The 27,564-nt window shown below is 26.3% G+C and overlaps 4 protein-coding genes and 7 non-coding genes across 15 annotated transcripts; 10 read left to right on the top strand and 1 right to left on the bottom strand.

The window, feature by feature from the left end:
- The first annotated feature begins 388 nt into the window (after positions 1 to 388).
- Positions 389 to 5,002, top strand: LOC114120417 (eukaryotic translation initiation factor 2 subunit 3). Its single transcript, XM_027982313.2, has 7 exons — positions 389 to 605; positions 670 to 733; positions 1,105 to 1,215; positions 3,516 to 3,749; positions 3,821 to 4,524; positions 4,597 to 4,769; positions 4,860 to 5,002. The coding sequence occupies exons 1-7, from the start codon at positions 552 to 554 to the stop codon at positions 4,924 to 4,926; spliced, it is 1,407 nt and encodes a 468-aa protein (XP_027838114.1). The 5' UTR covers positions 389 to 551; the 3' UTR covers positions 4,927 to 5,002.
- Positions 5,003 to 6,516: 1,514 nt separating this feature from the next.
- Positions 6,517 to 13,148, top strand: LOC114120420 (RNA-binding protein 1-like). 5 transcript variants are annotated; one of them, XR_003592116.2, is made up of 6 exons: positions 6,519 to 6,804; positions 8,729 to 8,952; positions 11,157 to 11,231; positions 11,414 to 11,531; positions 11,597 to 11,737; positions 12,957 to 13,148. XR_003592116.2 is itself a non-coding variant. In XM_027982319.2 (4 exons), exons 2-4 carry the CDS (start codon positions 8,744 to 8,746, stop codon positions 13,078 to 13,080), a joined length of 408 nt encoding a protein of 135 aa, XP_027838120.1. In that variant the 5' UTR covers positions 6,524 to 6,808; positions 8,729 to 8,743; the 3' UTR covers positions 13,081 to 13,148. The 5 variants fall into 5 exon arrangements, 3 of the variants coding, with proteins under 3 accessions (XP_027838121.1, XP_027838120.1, XP_027838119.1); XR_003592115.2 differs by having other exon boundaries at positions 6,520 to 6,804; positions 11,414 to 11,737; XM_027982319.2 differs by lacking the exons at positions 11,414 to 11,531; positions 11,597 to 11,737 and having other exon boundaries at positions 6,524 to 6,808.
- LOC114120496 (small nucleolar RNA R38) lies at positions 9,409 to 9,487 on the top strand. Its single transcript, XR_003592123.1, has one exon. It is a non-coding gene; the product is annotated as a small nucleolar RNA R38 (small nucleolar RNA).
- On the top strand, positions 9,518 to 9,596 carry LOC126550581 (small nucleolar RNA R38). The gene has a single exon (XR_007604685.1). It is a non-coding gene; the product is annotated as a small nucleolar RNA R38 (small nucleolar RNA).
- LOC126550580 (small nucleolar RNA R38) lies at positions 9,627 to 9,705 on the top strand. The gene has a single exon (XR_007604684.1). It is a non-coding gene; the product is annotated as a small nucleolar RNA R38 (small nucleolar RNA).
- Positions 9,736 to 9,814, top strand: LOC126550579 (small nucleolar RNA R38). The gene has a single exon (XR_007604683.1). It is a non-coding gene; the product is annotated as a small nucleolar RNA R38 (small nucleolar RNA).
- LOC126550576 (small nucleolar RNA R38) lies at positions 9,959 to 10,037 on the top strand. Its single transcript, XR_007604681.1, has one exon. It is a non-coding gene; the product is annotated as a small nucleolar RNA R38 (small nucleolar RNA).
- Positions 10,182 to 10,260, top strand: LOC126550577 (small nucleolar RNA R38). Its single transcript, XR_007604682.1, has one exon. It is a non-coding gene; the product is annotated as a small nucleolar RNA R38 (small nucleolar RNA).
- On the top strand, positions 10,405 to 10,483 carry LOC114120497 (small nucleolar RNA R38). The gene has a single exon (XR_003592124.1). It is a non-coding gene; the product is annotated as a small nucleolar RNA R38 (small nucleolar RNA).
- A 1,994-nt stretch (positions 13,149 to 15,142) lies between the features above and the next one.
- LOC114120399 (protein polybromo-1) lies at positions 15,143 to 26,649 on the top strand. Its single transcript, XM_050200019.1, has 31 exons — positions 15,143 to 15,320; positions 15,389 to 15,540; positions 16,310 to 16,429; positions 16,498 to 16,623; positions 17,017 to 17,139; positions 17,275 to 17,466; positions 17,704 to 17,963; positions 18,100 to 18,284; positions 18,409 to 18,521; positions 18,575 to 18,673; positions 18,870 to 18,935; positions 18,999 to 19,166; positions 19,238 to 19,405; positions 19,485 to 19,615; positions 19,697 to 20,221; positions 20,283 to 20,462; positions 21,540 to 21,708; positions 21,776 to 22,021; positions 22,085 to 22,261; positions 22,441 to 22,602; positions 22,670 to 22,830; positions 22,962 to 23,131; positions 23,191 to 23,363; positions 23,422 to 23,496; positions 23,567 to 23,848; positions 23,916 to 24,168; positions 24,244 to 24,397; positions 24,668 to 24,759; positions 25,907 to 25,972; positions 26,058 to 26,163; positions 26,230 to 26,649. Exons 2-31 carry the CDS (start codon positions 15,430 to 15,432, stop codon positions 26,447 to 26,449), a joined length of 5,073 nt encoding a protein of 1,690 aa, XP_050055976.1. The 5' UTR covers positions 15,143 to 15,320; positions 15,389 to 15,429; the 3' UTR covers positions 26,450 to 26,649.
- On the bottom strand, positions 26,557 to 27,236 carry LOC114120400 (succinate dehydrogenase assembly factor 4, mitochondrial-like). The gene is made up of 2 exons (XM_027982281.2): positions 26,896 to 27,236; positions 26,557 to 26,833 (listed from the first exon to the last, which is right to left on the bottom strand). The coding sequence occupies exons 1-2, from the start codon at positions 27,032 to 27,034 to the stop codon at positions 26,664 to 26,666; spliced, it is 309 nt and encodes a 102-aa protein (XP_027838082.1). The 5' UTR covers positions 27,035 to 27,236; the 3' UTR covers positions 26,557 to 26,663.
- Positions 27,237 to 27,564: the final 328 nt, after the last annotated feature.

Raw genomic sequence — 27,564 nt, 5'->3', positions numbered from 1 at the left:
AAATGGGAATTTTTTTAGAAAAACTATAGACATTTGAAATTTTCAACTTATCTTTGTTTTGCAGTGTATAAAAAACACAAATTTATGACTAATAACTAATAAACATAGGTTTAAATATAATAGCTAAAACGGGTAACAGAGTGGGATGTCCTAATAACTTAAATTACTCTAAAAGGCCAAATATAATAGAAAATGTAATTAGGTACGCAGTCATTTTAATGATTAATAAAAATTGAAAATTCGTAATTTTAAATTTCTAAAAAAATCTGATATTTCATAAAAGAAAAGATAATAGTTAATTATTCCTCCATGAATTCTGAGTTCTCTCTCCATGCGCCAACGCGCCGTCCATGTGCTAATAGGGTATGGACTATGATAAAATGATTGTGATTTGTGATTTGTGATTTGTGACCAATTTAATACCGTATTCGACGTATTCTAAGTCTGTACGCTAGGGTTTGTCTTTTATTCCTGAAATCTAGTTAATTACGTCAGATTTAAACTAGCCGTTGTCTTTAATTGACGCTGTAGTGTTATACTCAACAATCACCATGTTTGACGCTCCTCCGTCCGCAAAACTCAAGGAGCAAGACTTAGAGAATCTGGTAAATATCTACTTTTCTTCTTGTTTATGAATAATTTCTTATTAATTTTTATCGTGCTTTTCAGGATATCTCTAAACTTACACCATCTTCACCTGAAGTTATCAGTCGTCAGGCTACAATCAACATTGGTAATTACTAGATTTCTTATTTTTGTACTTATCTTTAGTTGTTAAGTTTTGTAGTAACTGCAGACCTATGTATACAGTGGCACTCGCTAGAGAATTTTGGAGTAGAAACTGCTTAAACTTAATTTAGTCAAGTGGTTAGTTTTAGTGGCCCTTAAATTATATCTGTATAATATATGAATATCAAAAAATACTTATTTTGTACAAATGAAAAAAATATAGGTAATCAGTACTTAATTATGTACTAATTAAATTTAATATCAATTATTAAGTTATTAGATACCTCTATTTCATTTTAAGTGTGTGCCATTGCATAGGTGATTTTATTTTTTGCTTTTCAGTATGATACAATTAAAAATGTACATATTTTTTAGGAACAATTGGTCATGTAGCTCACGGAAAGTCAACCATTGTAAAAGCTGTTTCTGGTGTTCAAACTGTCAGATTTAAAAATGAACTTGAAAGAAATATCACAATTAAATTAGGTAAATAATATAATTTACCTATTTTATGAATATTTAAATCCCATATGCTTTTATTATATTTTATAGTTTTGCTTATTTCAATATAGCTAACAGATTAAAATTGGGATATTTTTTGTTATGATTTTCGTATTGACTTATTTATCATAACTATTAATTACTCATATTAATTATTATACATGGTCAAAATTAGATTGAGTAAGTTAGTGAAAAGTATTTACTAATAATCAGTACAAAATTGTAAGCAAAAAATATTGTTGAAAATGCACATTATTATATGAAAATTCAAAATGAATGACTAAAAACAATATTTATTTTGAATTAAAGTCTTCCATCTTTACTAAACGTAATTTACATTTTTTCACATAGCATAGATTTATGTTGAGATAAATGTCTTTATTTACTACCAGACACTATAGTCATATTTTAAAGCAACAAATGTTTTTAGGTAACAAATCACAAATTCCTTCATTGTTCATTTCTCCATTTATTTCACTATGTGAACATGTCATATCATCTAATGTTATTTATAGTATATCATGTTTAGAACAAATTTAGTTGTTTTGAATTGTTTAAAAATAAGTTACTAATAATTAGGAACTATGATTTGTTGAGTTAATAACTATTTTATATTAATCTATTAAGCACACCAAGATTAAAATTATGATATTGGGTTCAATATTATTTCAGATATGTAAAAGTTGTTTTTTTTAGTAATAACATTGGTAATAATTTATGAGTAAAACAATTTTTTTTTTTAATTATTAGTTCACTGTATAATACACAGTATAAATAGCACAATTAAAATGTGTTTAAATTATTTTCCATATATGTTACCTTAACCAGTAAAAGTTAATACATCTATTTTAATATTAATTTGAATATTCTTGGTTCAAGTCCCACAAGTTTTATATTTTTTTACTTTTTACCATACATTCTTATGACTGATAAAAAAATAAACATACACAATTTAGAAGTTAACTCAATTGGTATGAATTCATATTTTATGTGTTTTGTTGAAAACTACTATCATAGATATAATTTAACCTTGTTGAAAATAAATGTGTGTATTTCAATTTATGATACTTCTGTCATTATTACTGTAACAACTACTACTTTATGCAAAGTTTTTGTTATAATTTTGAGGTATAACTAAACAACTTATGTCTGACTCAATTTTATTTCTGATGTATTGCTTCTATTTTTTATACTGGCAATATTTAAATAATATGCAGTTTATCATAGTAGAGTCATAACAAAATTAGTGAAGTTCATACAAATTGTGTATATTGAGAATGTTTATCATGATTTATTATAAAAACAAAAGTAAAGTTATTTTGTATAAATATTTCCAGTGTGACAAATTATGACTATGCGCCAGAGCTGTTCATGTTATAATATTATAATTAGGGATCGGAATTATATGTACGAAAAATCCTCCAAATATGCTTCTAAAAATGGTGTAATATGCTACAAAATATGTGCTCAAAATTGGCATTTGACATTTGGTTTAAAGTTATGTCAAAAATAAGTATTAATTAATTAAGTATTAAAAAAAGGTAAAAAGAAGTTTTTACTGTTGAACACATGAACTTTGTTGTATGAACAATGAATTTATCTATATATATATATTACATATAAGTATGTTATATTATCTTTGACAATAACTAACATTTGTAATTGTATCAATATGTGGCTGTAAAAGTGAAAATACAACAAAAAACGAATATATATGTGCTGTAAATAATAATACGCACTATAAAACTACAAATATGCGTTTAATAGGTTAAAACATTGAAGTATGTAAAATACAGTTAGTTTTATTTTAATAAGAATGATCTTATTTGAGGATAATTCTCATCAGATTTAAAAATGCTTATTCCAATTCATATTAGCATTTGCATATAAATCCAGTCCCTAATTATAATATACACAGCTATTCAGTTGTTTAATATGTTTGCATATCCATCAAAAAAAAAAAATTAATATTTATACTATCAATCATCATGTGTTATATAATAATTTATTATTATGGTTATATCCTTATTTTTTATCTTAAGCTAACTACATAAATAATATAAGGCTACTATTTAAATTGGCTTTGAGCAAATTGTAAATAAGTGAGCGAATGTATTCGGACATCTTTGTTTATATATTTTATGATAATTTGTTTCTTCTAACAAATGATTAACATGTTAATCCTTAACATTTTCTAATATTGAAACTTATGCCATGAAATAAAATTGAATTTTTGTTAAAAAAATATAAAAATGTACATAATGTTATTATTTTTTCTTATTTAGGATATGCCAATGCTAAAATTTACAAATGCAACTATGATAAGTGTCCACGACCTGCTTGTTTTGTGTCTGGTGGATCAGGCCGTGATGACTCATTACCTTGTTCTAGACCTGGTTGTCCAGGAAGATTTGAATTAGTTAGACATGTTTCTTTTGTAGACTGCCCTGGTCACGACATTCTTATGGCTACAATGTTGAACGGAGCTGCAGTTATGGATGCTGCATTATTACTTATAGGTAAAATAATTACTGATGTCTTAAATTATTAATTATAATTAAATTATTTATATATTTATCGTGATTTTAAGCTGGGAATGAATCTTGCCCACAACCACAAACATCAGAACACTTGGCTGCTATAGAAATCATGAAGCTAAACAATGTGATTATCTTGCAAAATAAGATTGATTTGGTAAAAGAAGGTCAAGCTAAAGAACAACAGGAACAAATACAAAAGTTTGTTCAGGGAACTGTAGCTGAAGGTGCACCTATTATACCTATATCAGCTCAGCTCAAATACAACATGGAAGTATTATGTGAATATATTTACAAAAAAATCCCAATTCCTGAAAGAGACTTCACATCACCTCCACGTCTAATTGTTGTTCGATCATTTGATGTCAATAAACCTGGATGTGAAGTAGATGATCTTAAAGGAGGAGTTGCCGGTGGTAGTATTCTACGTGGAGTTTTAAAAGTTGGAATGGAAATTGAAGTACGCCCTGGCTTAGTATCTAAGGACAGTGAAGGAAAATTAACTTGTCAGCCAATTTTCTCACGTATTGTGTCCTTATACACAGAGCAAAATGAATTGAACTTTGCTGTTCCCGGAGGACTAATTGGTGTTGGTACCAAAATTGAACCTACGTTATGTAGAGCTGATCGTCTTGTTGGACAAGTGTTAGGAGCTGTTGGAGCATTACCAGATATATTTATTGAGTTAGAAGTTTCGTACTATTTGCTTAAACGATTATTAGGTGTACGTACTGAAGGAGATAAGAAAGCAGCGAAGGTACATATTGAAATATGTGTAATTAATTTTAAAGACCTACTAAACCTAATAGTTATTTTTTTTATTGAACAGGTTCAACGATTATCTAAAAATGAAGTGCTGTTGTTAAATATTGGATCATTGTCAACTGGTGGAAGAGTGTTAGCTACAAAAGCTGATTTAGCTAAAATCAGTTTAACAACACCTGTGTGTACTGAAATCGGAGAAAAAATTTCACTGAGTCGTCGGGTTGAAAAGCATTGGAGGTAAATAAAAATTGAAATGATCAATACATTTTAATAATGTCAATTAAATGGTTTTTTTGACCTTTAATTACATTTATGATTTTTTTGCAGACTTATTGGATGGGGTTTAATTCGTGGTGGAGAAACAATACAACCTTCAAATCCACAAACGGGCTAAAATTGTGAATAATTACTATTTAATATTATGTGTATTTATTGCATGATTTACTTCAATAAAGAAGATACAAAGAGTACTTATTTAATTTTTAACTATTCTATAGAATTTGTTAATGATAAGACTGCATAAAAAAAACAACTGCAAGAACGTCTGCTTTAGTGTATAAGCAGAACCAATCTTGTGTTGTTAGCTTTAATATTGAAGTGAATTGAAATATCTAACTTAAAAAACATTAATTATCTTACATATCTTATCAAATTTATTTATTAGTATTAAAATTTGTATTAAGTTAGTATTTTAATGACAGATAATGATATTAATTGTTTTTTATAATTTAAAAACATTTATACCTTGTGGGATCTAATATATTTTCGTATATTATAAATTTTACTATGTTTTATACAATTTACAAAACATGTGGTTTAATTGATACGTATAATATTAATTTATATTATGAATAACCTGTTTAAACTTTTAATTTTATAGTATTGATTCAAAAGTTATCAACATAAATATATTTTGGTAAAAATATAAATTATTACAATAATTAAATATTATTAAATTTATAAATTGGGTATAAATATTGTTGCAAAAATGTAATGTCACTACAGGAGTTTTTTTAACTTAGCTTTTTTACATGAAGTATTTTTGGTATCATATAATAACACATTAAATATTTAAATATATTAAATTTGTCATTTAATATTTTTAATGCAAATTTTAAGTCCGTCTTATCTCAATTGGGAATGTAGGAAAAAAAGTCACGGAGAAAATTATCCACAAAAAAAACCATGGGAGGAAAAATAAGTAACGGAAAAAAAGTCAAATTATAATAATTAAACATATAACAATTAAAATTAAAGTATTAAATTAGGTATTATTTAATATTTATTAAATAATTATTAATATAATTTCCTACAACTAATACAACTATTTTTAATAATTATCAGGATTTTTTCTGTGGATTATTTTTCCCGTGGCTTTTTTTCTGACTCCCCTCTATTCGATAGACAACCACTTTTTTAAATGGTAAACGGTAAACGGCTACTTAGGAGACTAGATCTCCGTTCAAATAGATTCCCATGTTCTAAATTTTCAAAAGGAACTAAAAGATCTTAATTCTTAGTTGGCGAATCGAATTACTTTTTTTGTGTTTAGATCATAGATCAATTACTCGAAGGTTCAGATTCCCCTATCTACCCAAGGTGATTTTATAGTTTATACTAGTCAAGAGATATTTTTGATTTATTTTCTAAGCGCAGCGTACTGTGCGAGTGCCAACGTGGTCACTGGTCATCACAGCTCAATAATTCTGATTTTCACCCTAAAAAAGAGATTTTTTCCGTTACATTTAATAAAAAATACTTAAATATTTGGGGATTAAGCTGACAGGGGAACTAATTGACTCATGGGGGATCTAGACATTTACCACAGGGGATTTAGTTTACCATTGGGGATCTAGTAGGACGAGGATCTATGTGATACGTCACCTTTTAAATCATGGTTACTAGCAACTAAAAAACAGTGTAACCACAGAATGTGTTAATCTATTTTGTGGTGGTATAATATAATTATGGAAAATAATAAAATGATACTAATGATAAAATGTTGTTATGGTGCGGACGTGCGGTAGTGGTAGCCATTTTGGTTTATACTTTACAATACAACATTCAACAATAGTCAATAATTCATGTGGACTGTCGAGTGTCGAGTGCTCTATCCAATATTGTGGCAATGGTCAACGAGTAATGTGTAATGACTAATGATCAAAATTGCTAATTCGTCTCTGCCCTCTGGACTCGGACCTCGTGGATCACTGGCTTGTATTCGATCCTCGTTAGTTATTTCTTAACGTCACTGGTTATCGAAGTTATACATGTGAGTACGTGACTGTAGTATTAAGTAATAAAGTATCTACAACTATTATCTAGTACTTAGTATAAATGGTAATAATTCCATTGAGTATATTAGTTGAATATTCGAGTTTGAGAGGCCTTTCTCTTGTCAGTTGTGGTACCTATTGCTTTTTTATACAACCTACTTACTACCTAGTTATTTAGTAGTTTCTAGTTTAATTTTACAGTACGCGAGTTGTATCTTTTTTATTTCCTTTATTATTTACAGTTAAAACACGTGTGAAATTTACAAAATACATTAGGTAAATGATATGTACGATATGTTATTATGCCTTATTTATTATTAAATAAATATTGTATAGTGCTATAAAATTGTTATGAAAATTTTAGAAAACATTAAAACCTTAGTGTTTGAAAATGACACATTTTATTATTATTAAAGTTACGATTTCAGAGCCTATTATTTTAATAGTATAAGTTTTTCTTATTTTAATTGTGGCTATGGTTAATTTAGGTTAGTTATTATAATTTTATTTTATGTGCTTTAACGGTTATGTCTATTATTGAGTAATCAAATAGTTTTAGTTCCTGCAAATCATCATTATTATTTATAAGAGTTTTTAAAGCACATCATACATTTTTATTATTATCTATTAGTACCTATAAATTATGAATTATGAATTTTTATATTCCTTATGATACTTGTATTATGTTGATATATTTTATATTATAAAAAATTAATTGTGACTAAAATATATTATTTAACATCATAAGTTATAAAAGATTTTTTACTGTTGCTTATGGATTAATTTTAGATTCTGAACTGAGTGATTTTACAATGATGCGTTTTTTTTTTGTGTGTGTGTGTGTGTGTACAGCATAACTAGTCGAAATAATACTTCAATTTTAAACTTCAGGGGCTATTTCCGATTGCAAAGTGAATATCCTTGGTGGGTCAAAAGTAAATATTTTCCAATAGTTTTCAAAAAAAATCGAGAAAAACAGAAAAAAAAAGTGACGGAAAAACAGAAATTTTTACACAAAACTAGTTTTCAACCAAATCAATTTTTTTGTATGATTGTACCTAACTCAAAAACTATACTCCGTAAATACTTGAAATTTTCACCACATGTTTATGTTACCGTTATTAATTCAATATATTAGTGTTACTACTCATGTATTGTGACTGAAGTAGGTAAAATTATATAACACTTAGTATAGAGACAATTATTGTTTTTGGTTGTATAATCTTAATTTTTATTACTCTGTTTTTATTTTTTTTCTTAAATGTTTTAAATAGCTGACATTGTTATGAAAAATGAAGAATAGAATTATATGTACTCAATCTCAGTGATGTAGTAGAGGATACATGCGGGTATACGGCGTGTACTTACCTTCTAATTTTATATTTATGCGTGTACCCTTATAGAAAATTGTGGTACACATGATAGCCATAGTCCCCTGACGTTATTTTTTACAATGATTTAGGCGTGTACCCATAAAAATTTTTAGGACTACATCACTGGTCATCCTTATATGAATTTCTTTGTGTTGGATTAAAATTAAGTTTTATTTATGCTAAATATTGCTTTAAGATAAAAGTCGAGATAAAAGTATACTATACTCTCCATAATTAAATTCTTAATATCTTGTTTCATAATACTAAATCAATTCTATAACAATCTACTAAAATAAAAAAAATAGTCACTATTCATATTATATAAAATTGGCTTAATTGCTCCTGCTTTATGAAATATAATATTTTTTTAAAACTTCTGTACTTCTTATATTTTTTACTTATAATTTATAAACACAGTGTGATCAGTTACAATAAATGTAGTATGTACTATTTTTAAATACGAAATAATCTGGAAAATCATGTTTTAACCTTACAAATATTAATATTTATATATATTTGTTCATAATTGAATTAAATTTGTTTATAGCTAGAAGAAAAAAACATGTCCAAACACCGTGAATGGGATCCGACTTGTAAAGTATACATTGGTAATTTAAAAAGCAATGCCAATAAATATGAAATAGAAGATTTGTTTACCAAATATGGTCCGTTGAAAAATATTTGGATAGCAAGAAATCCACCAGGCTTTGCATTCATAGAATATGAAGACCCACGAGATGCAGAAGATGCAGTTCGAGGTTTAGATGGAACGTAAGACAAAACATTATATGGATCTATAATTTCTTTTAAGAAATGAATTATTTAAATTATTTTTATAGATATTACTACATTGGTATGCTGGTAATTAATAAAAAACAAACTATTAATTAAATTTACAATACAGTAATGCTATTTTTCATCAAAGCTTTTAATAATTGAATGGTTCATTATATTTTTATGGATCATATGGCCAACTAAATTATGTTAAGAGGACTGTTAGTTAATTATTAATCCAAAATTTGAATTTTGTGTATGGTGAATTCTAAATAGATGATTAAACTTACTTCTTGAACCAGAATACATAAACAATATCTTAACATATTTTAATGTATCTAAAATAAACTAATGGTCACAATTAAGTGAATTATCAAACCAATACATTTTCATGTTGATAACTAAAATTTAACGGAAGTAAATTGTGAGAAATTGTTTAAAATATAATTATAAATGTACAAATGATGAATAATATCAGTTATCCCTGTCAGACATTTTTATGTTGATAACTAAAATTTTATCTGAAGTAAATTGTAAGAATTTTTTTAAAATAAAACTATAAGTATACAAATGATGAATAATATCAGTTATCCCTGTCAGACATTTTTATGTTGATAACTAAAATTTTATCTGAAGTAAATTGTAAGAATTTTTTTAAAATAAAACTATAAGTATACAAATGATGAATAATATCAGTTATCCCTGTCAGACATTTTTATGTTGATAACTAAAATTTTATCTGAAGTAAATTGTAAGAAATTTTTTAAAATAAAACTATAAGTATACAAATGATGAATAATATCAGTTATCCCTGTCAGACATTTTTATGTTGATAACTAAAATTTTATCTGAAGTAAATTGTAAGAAATTTTTTAAAATAAAACTATAAGTATACAAATGATGAATAATATCAGTTATCCCTGTCAGACATTTTTATGTTGACACCAAAAATGTTATCTGAAGTAAAATATTATAGTAAGTAGTATTAGAAATATAACTGCACATTTATTAATGATGAAAAATATCAGTTATCCCTGTCAGACATTTTTATGTTGATAACTAAAATTTTATCTGAAGTAAATTGTAAGAAAATTTTTTAAATAAAACTATATATGTACAAATGATGAATAATATCAGTTATCCCTGTCAGACATTTTTATGTTGACACCAAAAATGTTATCTGAAGTAAAATATTATAGTAGGTAGTATTAGAAATGTAACTGCACATTTATTAATGATGAATAATATCAGTTATCCCTGTCAGACATTTTTATGTTGATAACTAAAATTTTATCTGAAGTAAATTGTAAGAAAATTTTTTAAATAAAACTATATATGTACAAATGATGAATAATATCAGTTATCCCTGTCAGACATTTTTATGTTGACACCAAAAATGTTATCTGAAGTAAAATATTATAGTAGGTAGTATTAGAAATATAACTGTACAATTATTAATGATGAATAATATCAGTTATCCCTGTCAGACATTTTTATGTTGATAACAAATATTTTATCTGAAGTAAATTGTAAGAAGTTATTTTTATTCAATATTGGTGCTAGTGTAGAGTGTGATTTACTGTTTACATGTACTCAACCTATGATCTACCCATTACTATCCAGTTCTTTATCAGTAATTTATCGTTAACAACATAAACGTTATATTTTGTCTCCAAGCGGTTTGTTCGATAATAATTTAGTGTGCTTTCTTATCCATGTTTAACTGTAGAAGAGTTCATTCATGAAACAGTTAATCATCAAAAAAATTATGTTAACCCTTAACGGGTATGCACACACATGGCATTGAAAGATCAAAGTTGGACTAGTACCTAAATATCTCATAAGTCATAACTATTAATGATGAATTTTCAATGATTGAGATTAAATTTTATTAATATTTACATTGATTTTCTTTTTCATTGTAGAAAATTATTTTTATAGCTGTGTTTTTCTTGAATAACAAGGATAAGTATATGTATTGTTTCATTGTTTTGAATTTTATAATATTACATATCTATGTGTATTAATAAATAAATGTGTGAACTAAATTCACTTGTAAACATATTCAGTGAGACCTACTATCCTTTTAAAGAACAAATTAATAAATATCCAAAATGTGATTGTTATGTGAATGCTGTTTTATATATAATATGTTAATATGTTAATGGTAAATAACTATATTTATTTATGTGTAATTTTAGAAGATGTTGTGGGTCCAGAATTATTGTTCAGATGTCAACTGGAAAACGCTCCAGAGATAAATCACCTGTTTATAGGTAATTTTCTTTATTATTAAAGTTCTATCTATTTTTGTATAAACTTTAATATTCTTATATCTGAATATAATTTATTATTTATTTTTATATTTGTATAAAATTAAATAACTGTGGAGGGGTAAATCTTGTGTTAAAATAATATTATATAATTTAAAATTAATGAGTATAAAAACTTTTGGCAGGTTATTTATTATAGATTCAACTTTATTGAATTCTTCATCATCACCACTACCACATCCACTACTACCATCACCTTTCAACACAGTACTACCAACTTGAGCCAGCAACAAACAACAGGGGGTGTGAGATTATTGAATCCCCACTAGGCATTTTATTTTCATGAAACATTCATCATTTGGTTTTAGTTGTCAAATCCCTCAATTTTTATTGAAGTGCAAAACAACAAATTAGCATTCGAAATTCATCTTCCTAGCAACTGCTGCATGCTTTGATTACACTGTTTTTTGCATCGCTCATCGTTCATCATTATTCTGGTTATAATTTAGGTATTTAAAAAAAATATAGTTACTAGTAGGATATTTAAAAATTGAGTTTTATAAATTAAATTCTTGCCTAAGAGATATGTTAATTATATAAGTTCTAATGACAATTTATTACTAAAAAAAAAAAAGAATATAAATTTATTTTTAATCCAGATAAAGTAAAAAAATATAATATATCACAATAGTACAATACAAACCCTTCCTCAGTACTTGTTTCTTTATATTTGTTTTATGCTCCAATTTATAACTATATAAATAACTTAATAATCATAAAATGTTTATCTAGTGCATATAATTCAACGCTGTATTTATGTCTGACCCTGGTTGGTAACATAAGGTACCCCCTACCAATGTTGGTAAATGAAGGAAGCAATGTTGAGATTGACCAAATATGATATTTTCTTACTCAAAGAATTAGCTATGTTTTATTCATTTTTTTCATAAGTTTTTGGTATATTAAACAATTTATAATATACAAATTAATCTGATTCTTTGATAATACATTTGTTAGAATAATAAAACATAAATTACAAGGTTTTAATGTTAAATGAGATGACTAGCTCTTAATAAAATAGTCTTGTCCCATTTGATATTTAAGCCATTTCATTTATTTTATATTATTTTGATAAATGTATTATCAAAGAATCAAATTAATTTACATATTATAAATTGTTTAACTTATAAAAAAAAATATGAAATAATGTAATAAAACATTGCTTATTTGTTTAAGAAGATATCTGTTTTTTGGTGATCAACCTAATTACCTAAACATTGCTTCTTTCATTTAACCACATAGTTTAAATCATATGCATTAGCTATACCTAATATATGTAAGTGAATTAAAATAAAATACTATTATGATATGCTGTTCATCTAATGCAGGGGTCGGCAGCCCGCGTTTACAATTTATAATTAGCATAAAAGTATAGAATACCATATTATGTTAGTTGATAAAAAAATTTAAACTAAATAAAATAAGGTGTATGGCCCTTGAAATTTTATTTTTTAGCCCTTGACACCATAAATGTTGTCGACCCCTGATCTCTAGTATAATGAGCTAACACTAATTATAATTTATAAATTTGGAGGGAATGTTTACCAAATAAAATAAGTATTTAAAATGTTTGTTAAGGAATTTAACACTTTATTATGGAGTTTGTTGTTGTTAGATTTTACTTTATTATTAACTAAAAATTTTTTTATTATATTTCTTAAATTTTAGAGGACGATCTTCACCTCCACGGCGTGCTTATCATTCATATTCACGTTCACCATCAAGGAGTCGCTCACCAGTTTACAGAAGTAGAAAATCTCGTTCAAGATCTTATTCTAGAGGAAAATACTGAAATCACTATTTATGCAAAACAATTATGTATCACATTTTTATAAAATACATGATTTTATTTTAAGTATATTTTGATTGACTAAACTTATAGATTGCTGTCAATGATTGAAAGGTTTTTGTATTAATTTGAATTATTAAAATTAATTAATTGATTATTAGGGCTCAGATTATAAGTTAAGTACATATTTTTACTGTGACTTAAAAAGTAATAAATTAGATTAGGGATTGGTTTATTTATTATTTCTAATGAATTGTAATAAAATGTACCATGCTTAACATATTTATCATGAATATATATTTTTTACATACAACTTAATGGAAGCATTAATATTTAATAATATTCAATATTATTCTTATTATTAAAATTGATTAAGCTAACTTACAAGTTACAATGAGTAGAGTACAATATGAACTATTATGCTCTGATTTGAATGAGGTTGTGGTTAGTGCTTAACTTGGAATATTAACTATAAATTGTTGTTGTATAAACTATAACAATGTGACTATTTTTATGAGATTGAAACCTTGGTTCTGGCTGTGTATTTTCAGAACCTGATTTATATGTAGAAGCTTATAGAACTGGGAGGTTGTCACATTCCAACATCCACAGTTTTTGGATGAATATGTATCGTAGATAAGCTAAATTGACTAAAGGGCATAACTGAGGAACCTTGGGAGAGGAGTTGACGGTATAGCCAGTTAACGAATTGGTAGCTCATTGATTGTTATATCTATATAACTGGGATTTGAAGCCCTCATACTTCATAGGAAGGGATGGTGATAGATCTGGTTTTGAGATAGAGATATGCAGATTATTAAATAATGGTGAAGGACTGAGAGGAAGGTGTTGATCGCTATAGCTTTAAGACTGGCTTGAATATTAGAGACAATAATTAAGTTTCTGAGGATGGGGGTGGGGTAAAGAGGTAATGCGATTTAGTTATTTTTACAATGTGTGATTTTTTTTTTGTGTACCTATTCATCATGGTAAGAAGATAAACTTGTACCTATGTATAAAGCTTCGATTTTAAATTTGTGGGTTGTTTCTGGTAGCCAATTGGATTTAATTTGGACTTATAAAGTCAAATGTAAAGGAAATTAGGAATTTTTATTCAAAATCAGTTTTTTCATAATTTTAAATTTTAAGCAATTTCCCTTTACCATGTGCTATCTGTCTATTACAGTTCGGTACGGTAAGTCTGTAGATTGTATTGACTAAAAAGTTAATATTGTATCTATTATGAAAATATTAATATATGTAATTATTATACATATCTGTTGGTCATTGGCATAACTAAGGGTCCGCAGACTCCGCGTTGCGGGTATACCACAATAATTTGGGGTCTTTGGTTATAACTTATAGGGTTATATTTGGTATCTATAATAATATATTTTTGGCCCATTTTTTATTTTTGAGGGGGTCCCAAATTGTGTTGTTACGCCACTGCTGTCGGTGTTAAATATTTATGTCATACATAATATTATGTAGGTATATTATATTAAATATATTTTAATCTATGCTGACGCACTTTCATGATTAGCGTTTGTTATTACTTATTATTATTAGTATTTTTCGCACATATCGGGAGCATTATAATATATTTATTTAAATTACAAATCTGTTCAGTACACATATTGTGGAGGTTACTGGTTAATTTCAGAATTAAAAATTAAGTTTTTAATATACCTACTATTTACTAATATAAGTAAGAAAAATTATTAATGTACATTATACATAATTAACCGGTTTGGCTTATCAAGATCGTAATGAGTAATGATCATTGATCGGTATTCGGTTCAGTAAGTCTTTAAAAGTTAACAAGTTCATTGTCCACCTACAACATTAATATTTTATAAGAATATTTAAAACAACCGGTGGCCGGTCGGCGTTTTTTAACGAACAAAATGATATTAGATCAATTTGTTAATGGGTCAAACTGTCTAATCCCTATAAACATTCATAGAAGAAACAACAATCATACTTATAACCAATGGTAGGCTTTTATTTTGTAAACAATATTGAATAATCAATAAAAATTGTTATCACTACAATTTTAGTGTTTATACTTGGATTTTGCAGGCTGCATCAGCCGCACTAATGCACAACCGATATGTGTTTGGTTTTACTCATTGTTTAGTTTATTAAGCCATTTATTTTATTCGATTATTTTGATTATTTTTCATAATATTTATTCAGGTAAAACACCTTGTGTACCTTTAAGAGATTTTGGTCCACTGAAGGTAAGTACAAACCGGTATACATGTACTGTGGAGTATTTATAAATGTTTAATTCTTATGTATGTTCTAGGACGTCCTTTTCTAACACAACGGTAGAAAACGGTTTAAATAATGAATCGACGCAGGAGAGCGTCATCAATTGCTAGTCGCGCAACTGATGACGAAGTTGAAAATTCACCAATTGAGCACATACGCAAGAAAAGACGAGTGGATCCGGTATATGTAATTTCGAATAGAAAATTTTATATCATACAAATATGTATTTGTAAAATAGATGATAAAATATGTATATTCAAATATGGTTGAATCAACAAATAACATGTTTAAGATTACTTGGTTATTAATATACTTATTAACCAAACATTTTTTGATTCAGCTGTCATGAAAATATTGAAAAAAAATGGAGATATTGTGTGTTTAATCACTTAATTTATCTTCATATTCATATATTAAGTATATATATGAATAATTATGCCACAAACCAGAGTATTTAAGTATTTCATGTCATATCTTCAGCATAAATAAATGATAGTAATTAAAAATATTATTCAGTTAATACATAATAATATATCAATTAATTTTCAAACTAAACACTATAATTTAAATTAATTATTTTATTTATAATCATATGTACCTAGCTATTTAAATACACTTGAGTAATTAGGAACTATTTATTAATTTATAAAAGAAAAAAATAATAATCTGTACTATAATTTTTAGTAAGGATCTTAATGGTTATTTAGAATATAGAAAATTATTATTAAATTATTAGGTTTTTAGTTAAAACATGTCTTATATCCTATAACACTAATTTAAAGATATGGTTTATCTAAGTATTATTTTTTTTAAACTGTTTTAATGTGTTTTCGATGCATTAATATATTAAAAAATTACATACAATTGCTTTATATCCATTTTTTTTCATAATGTAGTTCAAAATCGTAGAAAGTTATAATTAGTAACACATTCAATCGATGTGGTCGTGTTGTAGGTGGACATAGTTCAATCAGTTTATGATACAATAAGAAATTTCAAAAAAGAAGATGGCATGCTATTATGTGATAGTTTCATTAGAGCACCAAAAAGAAGACAAGAACCAACATATTATGATGTAAATAATTTATTATTGATAATTTTATGTATAATATAATATATATATATTTTTACATCATTTTACAGGTTGTTTCTAATCCAATAGATTTGATAAAGATTCAACAGAAAATTAAAACAGATGAATATGACGATGTTGATGATTTACAAGCTGATTTGGAACTTCTTACAAATAATGCCAAGTCGTTTTATAAGGTAATTATGTACACATATTTTAGGTTTCTATGTTTAGGTTAAGTGATAACTAATAGCATATAAATTACATTTTAATTTTTTTCATTAATTTATATTGTTTATTCATTTTAAACGAAGTAAATATTATTTGTTGGAAACAACTAAATATTCAATGCTATGAATGAAATTTAATATTTTATATATATTCATACTAAATATTTATTAAAATAAATTATTATATTAAACATATGCATTGAATAAAAAAAATTGAATAGTATAAACTGAATTTGTCTCATATTTTATGTAATTGGAGTTCATTGAATTATATAAATTAAGAAATAATTATAATCAAATATAAATCATTTTTATTTCATTATAAACTAAGTATATTAAAACTCAATATAATATTTTCAGAAAAATTCTCAAGAGTATAAAGATGCAGTAGAGTTGTGGGACGTATTTTTAGCAACCAAAAATAATATTTTAGAAAGAGAAGGAACACCTAAAGAAAAACTTGTGATTCGTGTAGGAAAACTAGTAAGTTAATTATTATTTTTTTGTTTTGTGTGTTGAATTTATTAGTTTTTACTATAAATAAATTGGCCAGTTAAAAAAAAATATATCTAGAAGGTATAAATCTTAGTATAAAATTAATTTATATTTTATCATTAGGGGAAAAGAGGTGGATCAGCAGCCTCAATGTCAAAATCTGAACAGACAGATGAAGAAGAGAGTAATTCATCAGTTGTAGGCGGGGATGATGAATTAGCCATGTGTGAAGACTTATTTACTGCTGTTATGTCTGCTACAGATAACGAGAATCGTTTATTATCAGCAGCATTTCAACTCTTGCCATCAAAAAAGGTAATTCAATTTTATTTATTATGAAAAATTATGTTTAAGTTTGTAATAATGTAATTAACTGTTTTTAGTTTAGCTAATTATTATCCCATCTTTAGGTGAACAAGACCATATTCTTAACATTTACCTAACTTTTCTTTTCATTTAAAATTAAATTTATCAGTCTAGTTTTAAATATAATTTTTTTAGTACAAATACAATTTTAAGTGTTTATTTGTTTTTTTTTTTTTATATATTCAGCGTTATCCAAATTATTATGAAGTTATTGAAAATCCAATTGATTTGCGATCCATTGCTCGTAAAATACAAGATGGAAAGTATGCAAACTTAGCTGAAATGGAACGAGAATTGTTGATAATGACTAAAAATGCATGCTTATTCAATGAACCTGGTTCACAAATATATAAAGATGCTAAAACATTAAAAAAAGTTATTACTAGTAAAAAGATTGAAGTAGATCATGGAAAATATGCACCAAGCAAAAGTAGCGAAAGAATACGGTAAATTATTTCATTTAATAATTGAATATTTGTAGTTACTTGAATAATTATTAATTATATAGTATGTTACTTATATTATATTCATTAATTTGATTTGATGTTTTTTTTTTATTAATGAATTGTATAAATATTAAAGGGCCAAACGTATGAGAGGAAGTCAAACATCAATGTCAGCTGTAACTGCTGCTTTACAATCTGAAGATGAGGAAGATTCAGACTTGGATGAAGATACTGTGACTGATAGCCAAAGTAATGCTGATGGCCCAGATAATCCTAGATGGCAGTTATATAATGCTGTTCGTTCTGCTACTGGATCGCAAGGTAACAAATTTGATATTTCAATATTAAATATTAATTATTATAAGCTACAATAATTAATATAATTATAAAATATATAGTTATAATTTATGACTTATTGAGTATTTATTTTTAATGATCAATTTAGGAAATTTGCTTAGCGATTCATTCTGGAAATTACCATCCAAACGGTACTATCCTAATTACTATCATGAAATTAGAAATCCACTTTCATTAATGCAAATTGGCAAAAAATTAAAAGTAAGTTATAAAAAGATTTAATTTGTCTCTTATTAATAATATTATATGCTTAGAATGGTGACTATGGTACAGTCAGTGAAGTGGCTGGGGATATGAATGTGATGTTAGAAAATGCAAAAAAATATTTCACCCCTGACACAAAACAGTACAAGGTAATTATCAATTCATAAATATTAAATAGTAATTTGGTATAATTATGAATATTTCTAAATTAAAACTGAAGAAGTAAAAACGTCTTAATATACATGTTAATTTTTTATTCTTCTGTATTAACTATTATTTTATAGTATTTAAAGATAAATAGTTTTGATATTTATTATTTATATAAATTGTTTACTCAATTTTTAGGATGCTGTAAAATTACAAAAGGTTATGCAAACCAAGGCTCAAGAATTGTTAGATTTAGGACATCAAGTAAGTACTATCATAGCGTATGTTATATAAAATTAAAAAATCTATATTACCTTTTATTTTCAGTATTCTGATAGTGAAGACGATTCTGCTGATGATGATTTACAATCAACATCTCGAACATCTAAAAAGTTTTCTCGATCACCACGATGTCTTACCCGTGGAAAATACTTGAATAATATTCCTCTAAAGAGACGTTTGTATGCTTTGTGCAAATGTCTTATGGATTATACAGTATGAATGATATTTAATAGTTAAAAAAATTGAATCACTTGACTTCAATATGGTTTATATTTATTTATTAGACTGAACATGGCCGTGTACCTATGTTAATGTTTATGGAGAGACCATCTAAAAAACTTTATCCTGATTATTACAAAGTTATAGCTGAACCAATTGATATGCTGACAATTGAAGAAAAGATAAAACAAGAAAAATATAAAAGTGAAGATGAAATATTACAAGACTTTAAAGTAATTTTTTGAAATAAATAAAGGGTTTTTATTACATTTGTAACAATTACAATGTTCTAATATATTTTGTTTGCTTTAGTTAATGTTTGATAATTGTCGTCAATTTAATGAAGAAGGATCGCTTATTTTTGAGGATGCAAATACATTAGAAAAAGTATTATTGGACCGTTCAAAAGAATTGGGACCTGTGTTGACCAAACCTAATAAAATGTAAGTTATATTAATTTGCTTTGATCAAATTTATTTTTAAAATATTTATACAATTTAAATAATATTGTAATGTAAAATCAGTGTTTCAAGTTCATTGTTGAAATTCCGAAAATCTCAACTTCCTCAAGCAACATTACAAAAAATGCGTACATTGTTCAACACAATCAAAGATTTTAAAGATCAAAAAGGTCGTTTGTTATCTATTATTTTTATGAAACTACCATCCAAAAATGAATATCCAGATTATTATGAAGTGATAAAAAAACCTATTAATTTGGAAGTAATATCCCAAAAGTTGAAGAATAATTTGTACGAAAGTCTTGATGATTTAGCTGCTGATTTTGTGTTAATGTTTGACAACGCTTGTAAATATAATGAACCCGACTCTCAAATTTACAAAGATGCATTGACTTTACAAAGACTCACATTGCAAACAAAATTACAACTAAGAGCAGATGAAGATAGTACACCTGATGTACAAAGTGCAGTGCAGGAATTGTTAACTTCATTATTTGCTAGTGTTTATAATCATCAAGATGAGGAAGGTCGATGCTTTTCTGATTCTATGGCAGAACTTCCTGAACATGATGATATTGATGGCAACAAGTAAATATATAACAATAATTTTGATAATATTGAAATAATTAAATATAAATGAATTATTTAGGGTAAGAGGCTTATCTCTAGATCTGATTAAACGGAGATTAGATGGTAATCAGTATAAAAGATTAGATACTTTCCAAGAGGATTTATTTGCTTGTTTGGAACGAGCCCGTCAACTTTCGCGGACAGATTCACAAGTATTTGAAGATTCTATTGAATTACAATCATATTTCATTAGACAAAGGTTTGTTTGTTTATTTTTTAATTTATTTGTATTACATAAGTTAGAGGTTCCTAACCAAAGTTCTGCAAACTTGATTTGGGAGTGCCGTGATATTATTTATGATATAAAGCAATAATGTTTATTTTTAACAGTTTTAAAAAATATTTTTTTGAAAGATATAGTGCATGTGTTAATGCATTCATTCACATACTTTATCGTGTTGTATATTATATAATTATATGTTTGATCATACCTAGTTAAAGAAAGTTTTAGTTATAAAATATAAATTATGTAATACAAATACATGATATATCAATATTTAGACTGACTCTGAGTTAACCTTTAATAAAGTATTAATAGCCTTCTCAGGTAATACATTTACTCTCTACAAATTTGTTTGGCTCTGTAATATTCATCAAAAATACTTATTTTCACAATGACTTAAAAATTCCAACACTTTCAATATATCAAACTATACTATCTTTTATTTAATGTTCACTAAATCCACTTATATGGACTAATTCTTTTAGTCCATTGGCACTACCAGGCGCTTTTTCTAAGTTCAAACTTTATTGCTCTTTAGGTTCATTATCAAATATGATTCTATTGTCTTTAACTCGCTCATTCCTTTTAATTACTAGAAAATTGAGCATATTAACATATCCAGCATCTTTGATTTACAGTATTTAAAATCAACATTCCTTATCTACCCCACAACTATGACCTAGTGATAAGTTTCTTCTTCATTCAACTCTTCTGTGGTAAAATTGAATTTTCTCTCTCCGATTTATAAATTTAAAATTCCCATAAAGCCTATTCTTAACGTTAGTCTTATTAGTTATTCCTTCATGGCTTCATGTTGTTCTATATAATTATTAAAATACATAGTAAAATCATTGTTCATTATATGAGACTTATTATAAATATGAATTCTTCTTTCTCGTTTTACGTTTATCATTATTTAGTTGAAAATTTTCAACTATTATGTGTATACTAATATAACTATATTATATTACTGCATCTTGATTCTTGACTATTTCAGTAATAATAAATATTAAATAAATAATGTATATTTATGTATATGTTAATAAATGATAGAGATGAAGTATGCCGTAATGGAGATTTGCTAAATTCACCTGCTTTGAATTATTCTTTATTGGATTTATCATTATCAGTAAATGATATGAGAGAAAGAAAAATGGCTGAAGAATCTATTAGTGGTAATCCAGAAGAGGATGAAATTAAAACAGAAGATAGTGCCTTAGAAGTATATTTTTAATTTGATTTTTAATGTTGAAATTTTTTTTTATTTTGTTGAAATTTTTTTATTTAAGGAGCAAGAAGAGAATACACCACCTCATATTGCTGGCACTGCAGATGATTCTGTTTGTGTTAATCATTTAGTTTATAGAGTTGGCGATTTTGTTTATGCAGAACCTCAAGAACGTGGTCAAGATCTTATGATATTAAATATTCAACGATTATGGACTAATCAAGAATCACAACAAATGTTGTATGGAAATCATTTTTATAGACCTAGTGAAACTTATCATTTATCAACTCGAAAATTTTTAGAAAAGGTTAGTGGTTTTTATATTTTAATCAAATATTATAATTTTAATTATTCTTGATTTTGTTTTCAGGAAGTTTTTAAGACTGATTTAAATATTACTATACCAGTTAGTCGAATTAAAGGCCGCTGTGCTGTTGTAAGTGTTAAAGATTATTTCCGCTATCAACCAAAAGGATTTGATGAAAAAGATGTATATGTGTGTGAATCTAGATACTCATCTAGATGTAGAAATTTCAAAAAAATCAAGGTAAATACTGCTAGTATTGTAAAAATTAGGGAAGTAAATATGCAGTGGTGTAGCTAACAGGTATGCCCGTGCCTTCCCAATTTTCTCCAAAAATGAATGTTTTTTAATATCATGTTTTTTATTTAATAAAACTATTCATTGATAATCCTTATTGTATTAAAATTATGTAAATATTTTAGAATTGGGCGTTAAGCTTAACAGCTCCATGGAAATTAGTTGAGAGAGAAGAACCTTTGGATCCTAAACGGGTAATGTCTGTATTCCGTGACCGTGTTGAAAAACATAAAGAAGAAATAGCAGAACTTGAAGAACATGAAAAAATAATTGAAAAAGAAAAACCAGTTAGTATTTTTACTTTATACAAAGTCACATAAGTTGTTGTAAACATAATTTTGTTTTATTAAACAGAATGTAATAATACAAAATCCTCCTGGAGTTATTGATGATGGAAATGTTTATTATGAACAATACAACACTCATGTAGGTATACTCAAACCGGGTGATTTTGTTTATGTCAAAAATGAACAAAATCGGATAGTTCAAGTTGATAAAATTTGGGTTAATAAACAGTAAGTAAATCTTAAATATACAGAGATTTAATTAAACTTCCCGTAGGCCTACATGTTAGTGTATGTGGCCCTATCCTATAAATTAATTAAATCAATTATAAATTAAATTTATTGATGTTTTTAATTTTCAGAGGAGCTTTTGTTTTTGGTCCAGTACTGCTAACCCCTATAGATCTTCCAAATTTTTCTGGTAGACAATTCTTTAAACAAGAAGTTCTGTTAACTAATAATGAGGAAACTGTATTAATATCAAAAATCACAGGAAAATGTTCTGTGTTAGAACATGCTGAATATATATCATGTAAATATAATAAATTATTTCTTAAATTGCATTTTTTATTTTCATATTTATGTTAATAGGTCGTCCGGCGGAAATAGCTGAAGATGATGTTTATCTTTGTGAATCGATTTATGATGAATCTACAAAACAAATAAAAGAATTGCCTAAAGATGGTTTAAAGAAATATACTCATTCTCCAGCTGTAAATCAAGATGAGTTTTATTTCTTTAGGAGACTCATTCATCCAGTAAAAGTAAATAACCGTATTAACAAAATATTATTAAGTATTATTAAATATAACTATATACTAGGTTGGAGCTACTGAAAACAATACTCAATCAAGTGATGTCAAAACTGTTTATAACCAACATTATGATTCTGTATCTGTAAGATTAATATTGAATATAATGATTTATTTTTATATTTTATTAAATATCATCTTTAATCTGATTACAGAATGTTAGTTCTCCAGCTATGCCAAAACTAGAACCAGCTGATACAATGACAGAAGATTCAATGGATGGAGGTCCACCATCTGTCAGCTCTTCTGACTTGGGTGAACGTACATTGAATACTTCAATAATCATGTCTACTCCATCATCATCTAGAAAAAAGAACCCTAATCACAAAAAACTTGTCACTGGTTATATATTATATACAAGTGATGTACGAAAAGCTATTGTACAAAATAATCCAGATCGTAGTTTTGGCGAAGTTAGTCGTATTGTTGGAAATGAGGTAAATTATATTTAACAAATATCACAACAAAATCATTAACTAAACTCTTAATGCTTTGAAATTACAGTGGCGTAACTTATCACAGACAGAAAAAATGGCATATGAAGAACGTGCAAATAGATTAAATGAAGAGAATTATCCACAATGGCGACAACAGACACACCAAGCACCAACTCCTACAGAAGGTTCTGATTTAATTTGGGAATGTGGTTGGGATAATTGTGATTGGCAATTTGAAGACCAATCAGATTGTTTAGACCATGCTGTAGCTGATCAATATGGACATGTGCAGACATTCTTTGCGGCAATTCCTCCCAGTGGTATATATTTTTTTTTTATAAAATAATTTAATTATTAACCTATCTTTTTATTATGTAATTCTTTAATTTCACAAGAAATTGAATTTCAATGTCAGTGGAGAGGATGTCTTAGAGTTAAAAAGACTGGTATTGCTCCATTTCCAAGTTTACATCGTCTAGTTAGACATGTAAAAGAAGTGCATATACTTAAAAATCCTGGGAAACCAGTTCCTTCATCAGAACGCAACAAGTAAATACAATTTATATTTTATAAAATGCTTAGGGTAATTATACAATATTATTCAATACTTATGTATGACGTGGTATCCACCAAGATGAACCAGCTATTTTTTTTGAAAATTTTTAATTGATAAATGGGCTTATTTATGTTTAAACTTTTAAAGTATTTGATAGGAAAATAATTCCCTGTATAAATATTTTATGAAACCTAATCAATTGAATTTAATATTTTAAGTGCTATATTTATTGTTTACTTTCAACAATCATACTTTAATTTCAGAAATTTAATGTCGAGCACTCGCTCAGTCATTACTACCACTTCTGTTTTATCTGTGGCATCTGTATCTCCACCTCCAGTTGAAAATTCTAATGGTCTGTTTTTTTCGAAAATTAGTTTATATTTATTTTAGCATGACCATTAAAATTTTTATTAAAAAAATATATATATTAGTAGTAAAACATTTTTTTAGTTTTTTTCTTTTTTTTTTGTTGTTGTTGTTTAGAATTGGTGTTAATAGTTGTTTAATTACTCGAATACATTTACAATGTTAACTATACAGTTTATATTTTAAAAACTAGTATCTTAATTTTTTATTAGGAAAAAGTATACATTTATTTATTATAAATTGATGTTATTACTATTTATTTTATTTGGAAGTTTGTATTAATATTTTATTTGTTAGTTTGAAAATTAGAGATAGATTTTTATCATTTATTTTATTTATATTAAGCTTTGCACAAGCTTACATTTTTGACCAGGTCTATAGTATGTTTAAATGCCAAGTCTGATTTATTTAATTTCTATATTTTTAATTATAAAAATACATTATATTCCCACATTTCAAAAAAATAATTATTAATATATATTTTGTTGAATTAAAATTTTAATTCACTGCAAAGAATTAAAAAATGTATTTAATTTTTAATCTTGATTAGACTCAAATCAAAATTGTAGTTAAAGTTTGGCCCAGTCAATTTTAATAAATATTTATGGTTTAAACAATCAACACTGAGTGCATGGCTGTGTCAACCCGTCTTAAAAGAGCTCTAATGTATATATAATGTAGTATTTTATGTTCATGATAATTTGTTTAATAGCACATTAATTTTCTATAAAAGATTTTATAATTAAAAAAAAAAAAAAAAATTGTTTTTAACTAGTTTAAGTAATGAGTTATTTACATTATTTTTTTATTTTTTAAATATCTTCAGCTCTCTGATTAAGATTATTAATGTTGCATATTAAACAAATAAATTTGTATTAGCATGTCGTGTGTTGCTTTTTTTAAGTTGAATTTAAACCGCTTTATAGAAATGTTGTACTGTCAACACGTTTGAAAAAAGAACAAATGACTCAACCAGCACTGCAACAATTTGCAAATCAACCTGGTAAGTTTTTCCTATAAAACAAATGTTTATAAGCTTTTTGAAATAGTAAGTTTGTAACAAGAAATAGGTATAGTTATGGATTAAAGATTATGTATTTAACCATTAAAATAATACTTTTCTTTATATGTAGTTGGAGGAGCTGTGAATGTTTTAAATCAGATAAATAGGAATACTCCATCGCCCATGTCTCAAAATGGTATTTATACTTATAATTAGTATATGTCTTATAGTATAAATGCTAAATATAGTATGTTTTTTTAATGACATCAACATTGATTTAGGTTCGGCGAGTAATAATAGTATTACTATTAGCAAACATCCTGAACCATTATTTGTAACTGTGCCACCAAGACCTACAAGAGTATTTCATTCTGAAGCTTATATCAAGTAATTATAATTAAGACTCTTATTTTTTATTTGTGTATTTATAAAAATTTTTTTTGCATTTTTCAGATATATTGAGAGTTTAAATCTGGAAAGCAAATCTAATTGGGAACGTCAATTGATTGCTACACAAGAAAATACCAAAGGACCAGATGATCCAAATTCGCTTCCAGCTATACAATGGTTGGGAAAAGGAATTGGTAATCATGGAAACGTATTAAACGCTTTGTGGGCACTAAGAAATTTTATGATGAAAGATGCCATGGGTCTGTCAAAAACAGATGAATAAGTCACTGATTTTTGATATAATTTATAAAACAGAAACTGTTTTGTCAAACTCACTTAGTATTAGAAAGTTTTTTTTTCATTAACATTAATTATTCATCAAGAAGAAAATTGCATTAGTTTTTTTTTACTATTATCTTAAAAATATAATTTACAATTTACCTACTATAGATATTTAATTATAAACAAATGATTTATATTATATATATGTATTGAATTTAAAAATCTGTCACTCTTCCTTTTCTTTCCCAATCACCATATCTAGTTGGTTCAGGTCCTTTTGGACCATTTTTTTCTCCTGTTGCTGGATTTCGACCTTCAGGCCATTCTTTCAATGGCTCTTTTTCTTGAAATGGATGTTTACCAGCTTCAATTTCATCTAATTTTCCTTTAATAATAATAATTTAAAGTTATTACTCATAGTTTAACTAAATTACTATTTTACATTACCAATTGGTGTTTTCATTTTAATTTTTTCTATTAAATCCTCTTTTTTGGAATCTGAGGATTTATATTTTAACTGTATTGGAAATTGTTTAATTGACAAACGTACTGTAGATGTTTGTCTAATTATTTTTATTGAATACATAACGCTAATTATAGTAAGGAAATGTTTTAATGTTGGAAAACTGTTAACAACAAAATAATGTTGTTGGCTAGTAGTTAAACCAAAGAACAAACTGAAGAAAAATGTTCAACGTTGGGCTTATTATAGACTATAATTGCATCATTGAGTTACACGACTTACACCAATAATTAACACTTTAGAATCTATTCTATATCTAGGGTATTTCTTTATCATAATATTATATGGATTAATGATAAAAATGAAGTAATATTATCACTACCACACTTTGAACCATTGTTGTTTTTATAAAAAATAAAACCATAGACGTTAGCAACCAAGGTTATAGTTGACTTGTAACCACGTCGTTCGTGTTTGTAACCATGATAAAAGTTAGTTGATAACCCTAGTTATCAAATCATTATTGCCGCCTAATCATAATTTTAATTTTTAGACATATGAATTAAAAATCCCTTCCTAGTATTTGAAACGCTTAGCACTTGGTAGTGTTAGCCATAAAAATATTAGCATTACACTATAGTAGTATATTAAAA

Source organism: Aphis gossypii, chromosome 2 (assembly GCF_020184175.1).
Source record: "Aphis gossypii isolate Hap1 chromosome 2, ASM2018417v2, whole genome shotgun sequence".
Lineage (NCBI taxonomy): Eukaryota > Metazoa > Arthropoda > Insecta > Hemiptera > Aphididae > Aphis > Aphis gossypii.
The sequence above is the reverse complement of the archived record's forward strand: the minus strand, read 5'-3'. Positions and strand labels throughout refer to the sequence as shown.

What these genes read in the sequence shown, in the direction of transcription:
- LOC114120417 (XM_027982313.2), top strand. Translation starts at nt 552, where the DNA reads ATGTTTGACGCTCCTCCGTCCGCAAAACTCAAGGAGCAAGACTTAGAG. An exon ending in AAATATCACAATTAAATTAG is followed by an intron (nt 1,216 to 3,515) that starts GTAAATAATATA and finishes TTTCTTATTTAG; the next exon opens with GATATGCCAATGCTAAAATT. An exon ending in GAGATAAGAAAGCAGCGAAG is followed by an intron (nt 4,525 to 4,596) that starts GTACATATTGAA and finishes TTTATTGAACAG; the next exon opens with GTTCAACGATTATCTAAAAA.
- LOC114120400 (XM_027982281.2), bottom strand. Translation starts at nt 27,034, where the DNA reads ATGTATTCAATAAAAATAATTAGACAAACATCTACAGTACGTTTGTCA. An exon ending in TAAAATGAAAACACCAATTG is followed by an intron (nt 26,834 to 26,895) that starts GTAATGTAAAAT and finishes TTATTATTAAAG; the next exon opens with GAAAATTAGATGAAATTGAA.
- LOC114120420 (XM_027982319.2), top strand. Translation starts at nt 8,744, where the DNA reads ATGTCCAAACACCGTGAATGGGATCCGACTTGTAAAGTATACATTGGT. An exon ending in GTTCGAGGTTTAGATGGAAC is followed by an intron (nt 8,953 to 11,156) that starts GTAAGACAAAAC and finishes GTGTAATTTTAG; the next exon opens with AAGATGTTGTGGGTCCAGAA. An exon ending in GATAAATCACCTGTTTATAG is followed by an intron (nt 11,232 to 12,956) that starts GTAATTTTCTTT and finishes CTTAAATTTTAG; the next exon opens with AGGACGATCTTCACCTCCAC.
- LOC114120399 (XM_050200019.1), top strand. Translation starts at nt 15,430, where the DNA reads ATGAATCGACGCAGGAGAGCGTCATCAATTGCTAGTCGCGCAACTGAT. An exon ending in TGATTCGTGTAGGAAAACTA is followed by an intron (nt 17,140 to 17,274) that starts GTAAGTTAATTA and finishes TTTTATCATTAG; the next exon opens with GGGAAAAGAGGTGGATCAGC. An exon ending in AAATATTACAAGACTTTAAA is followed by an intron (nt 19,406 to 19,484) that starts GTAATTTTTTGA and finishes TGTTTGCTTTAG; the next exon opens with TTAATGTTTGATAATTGTCG.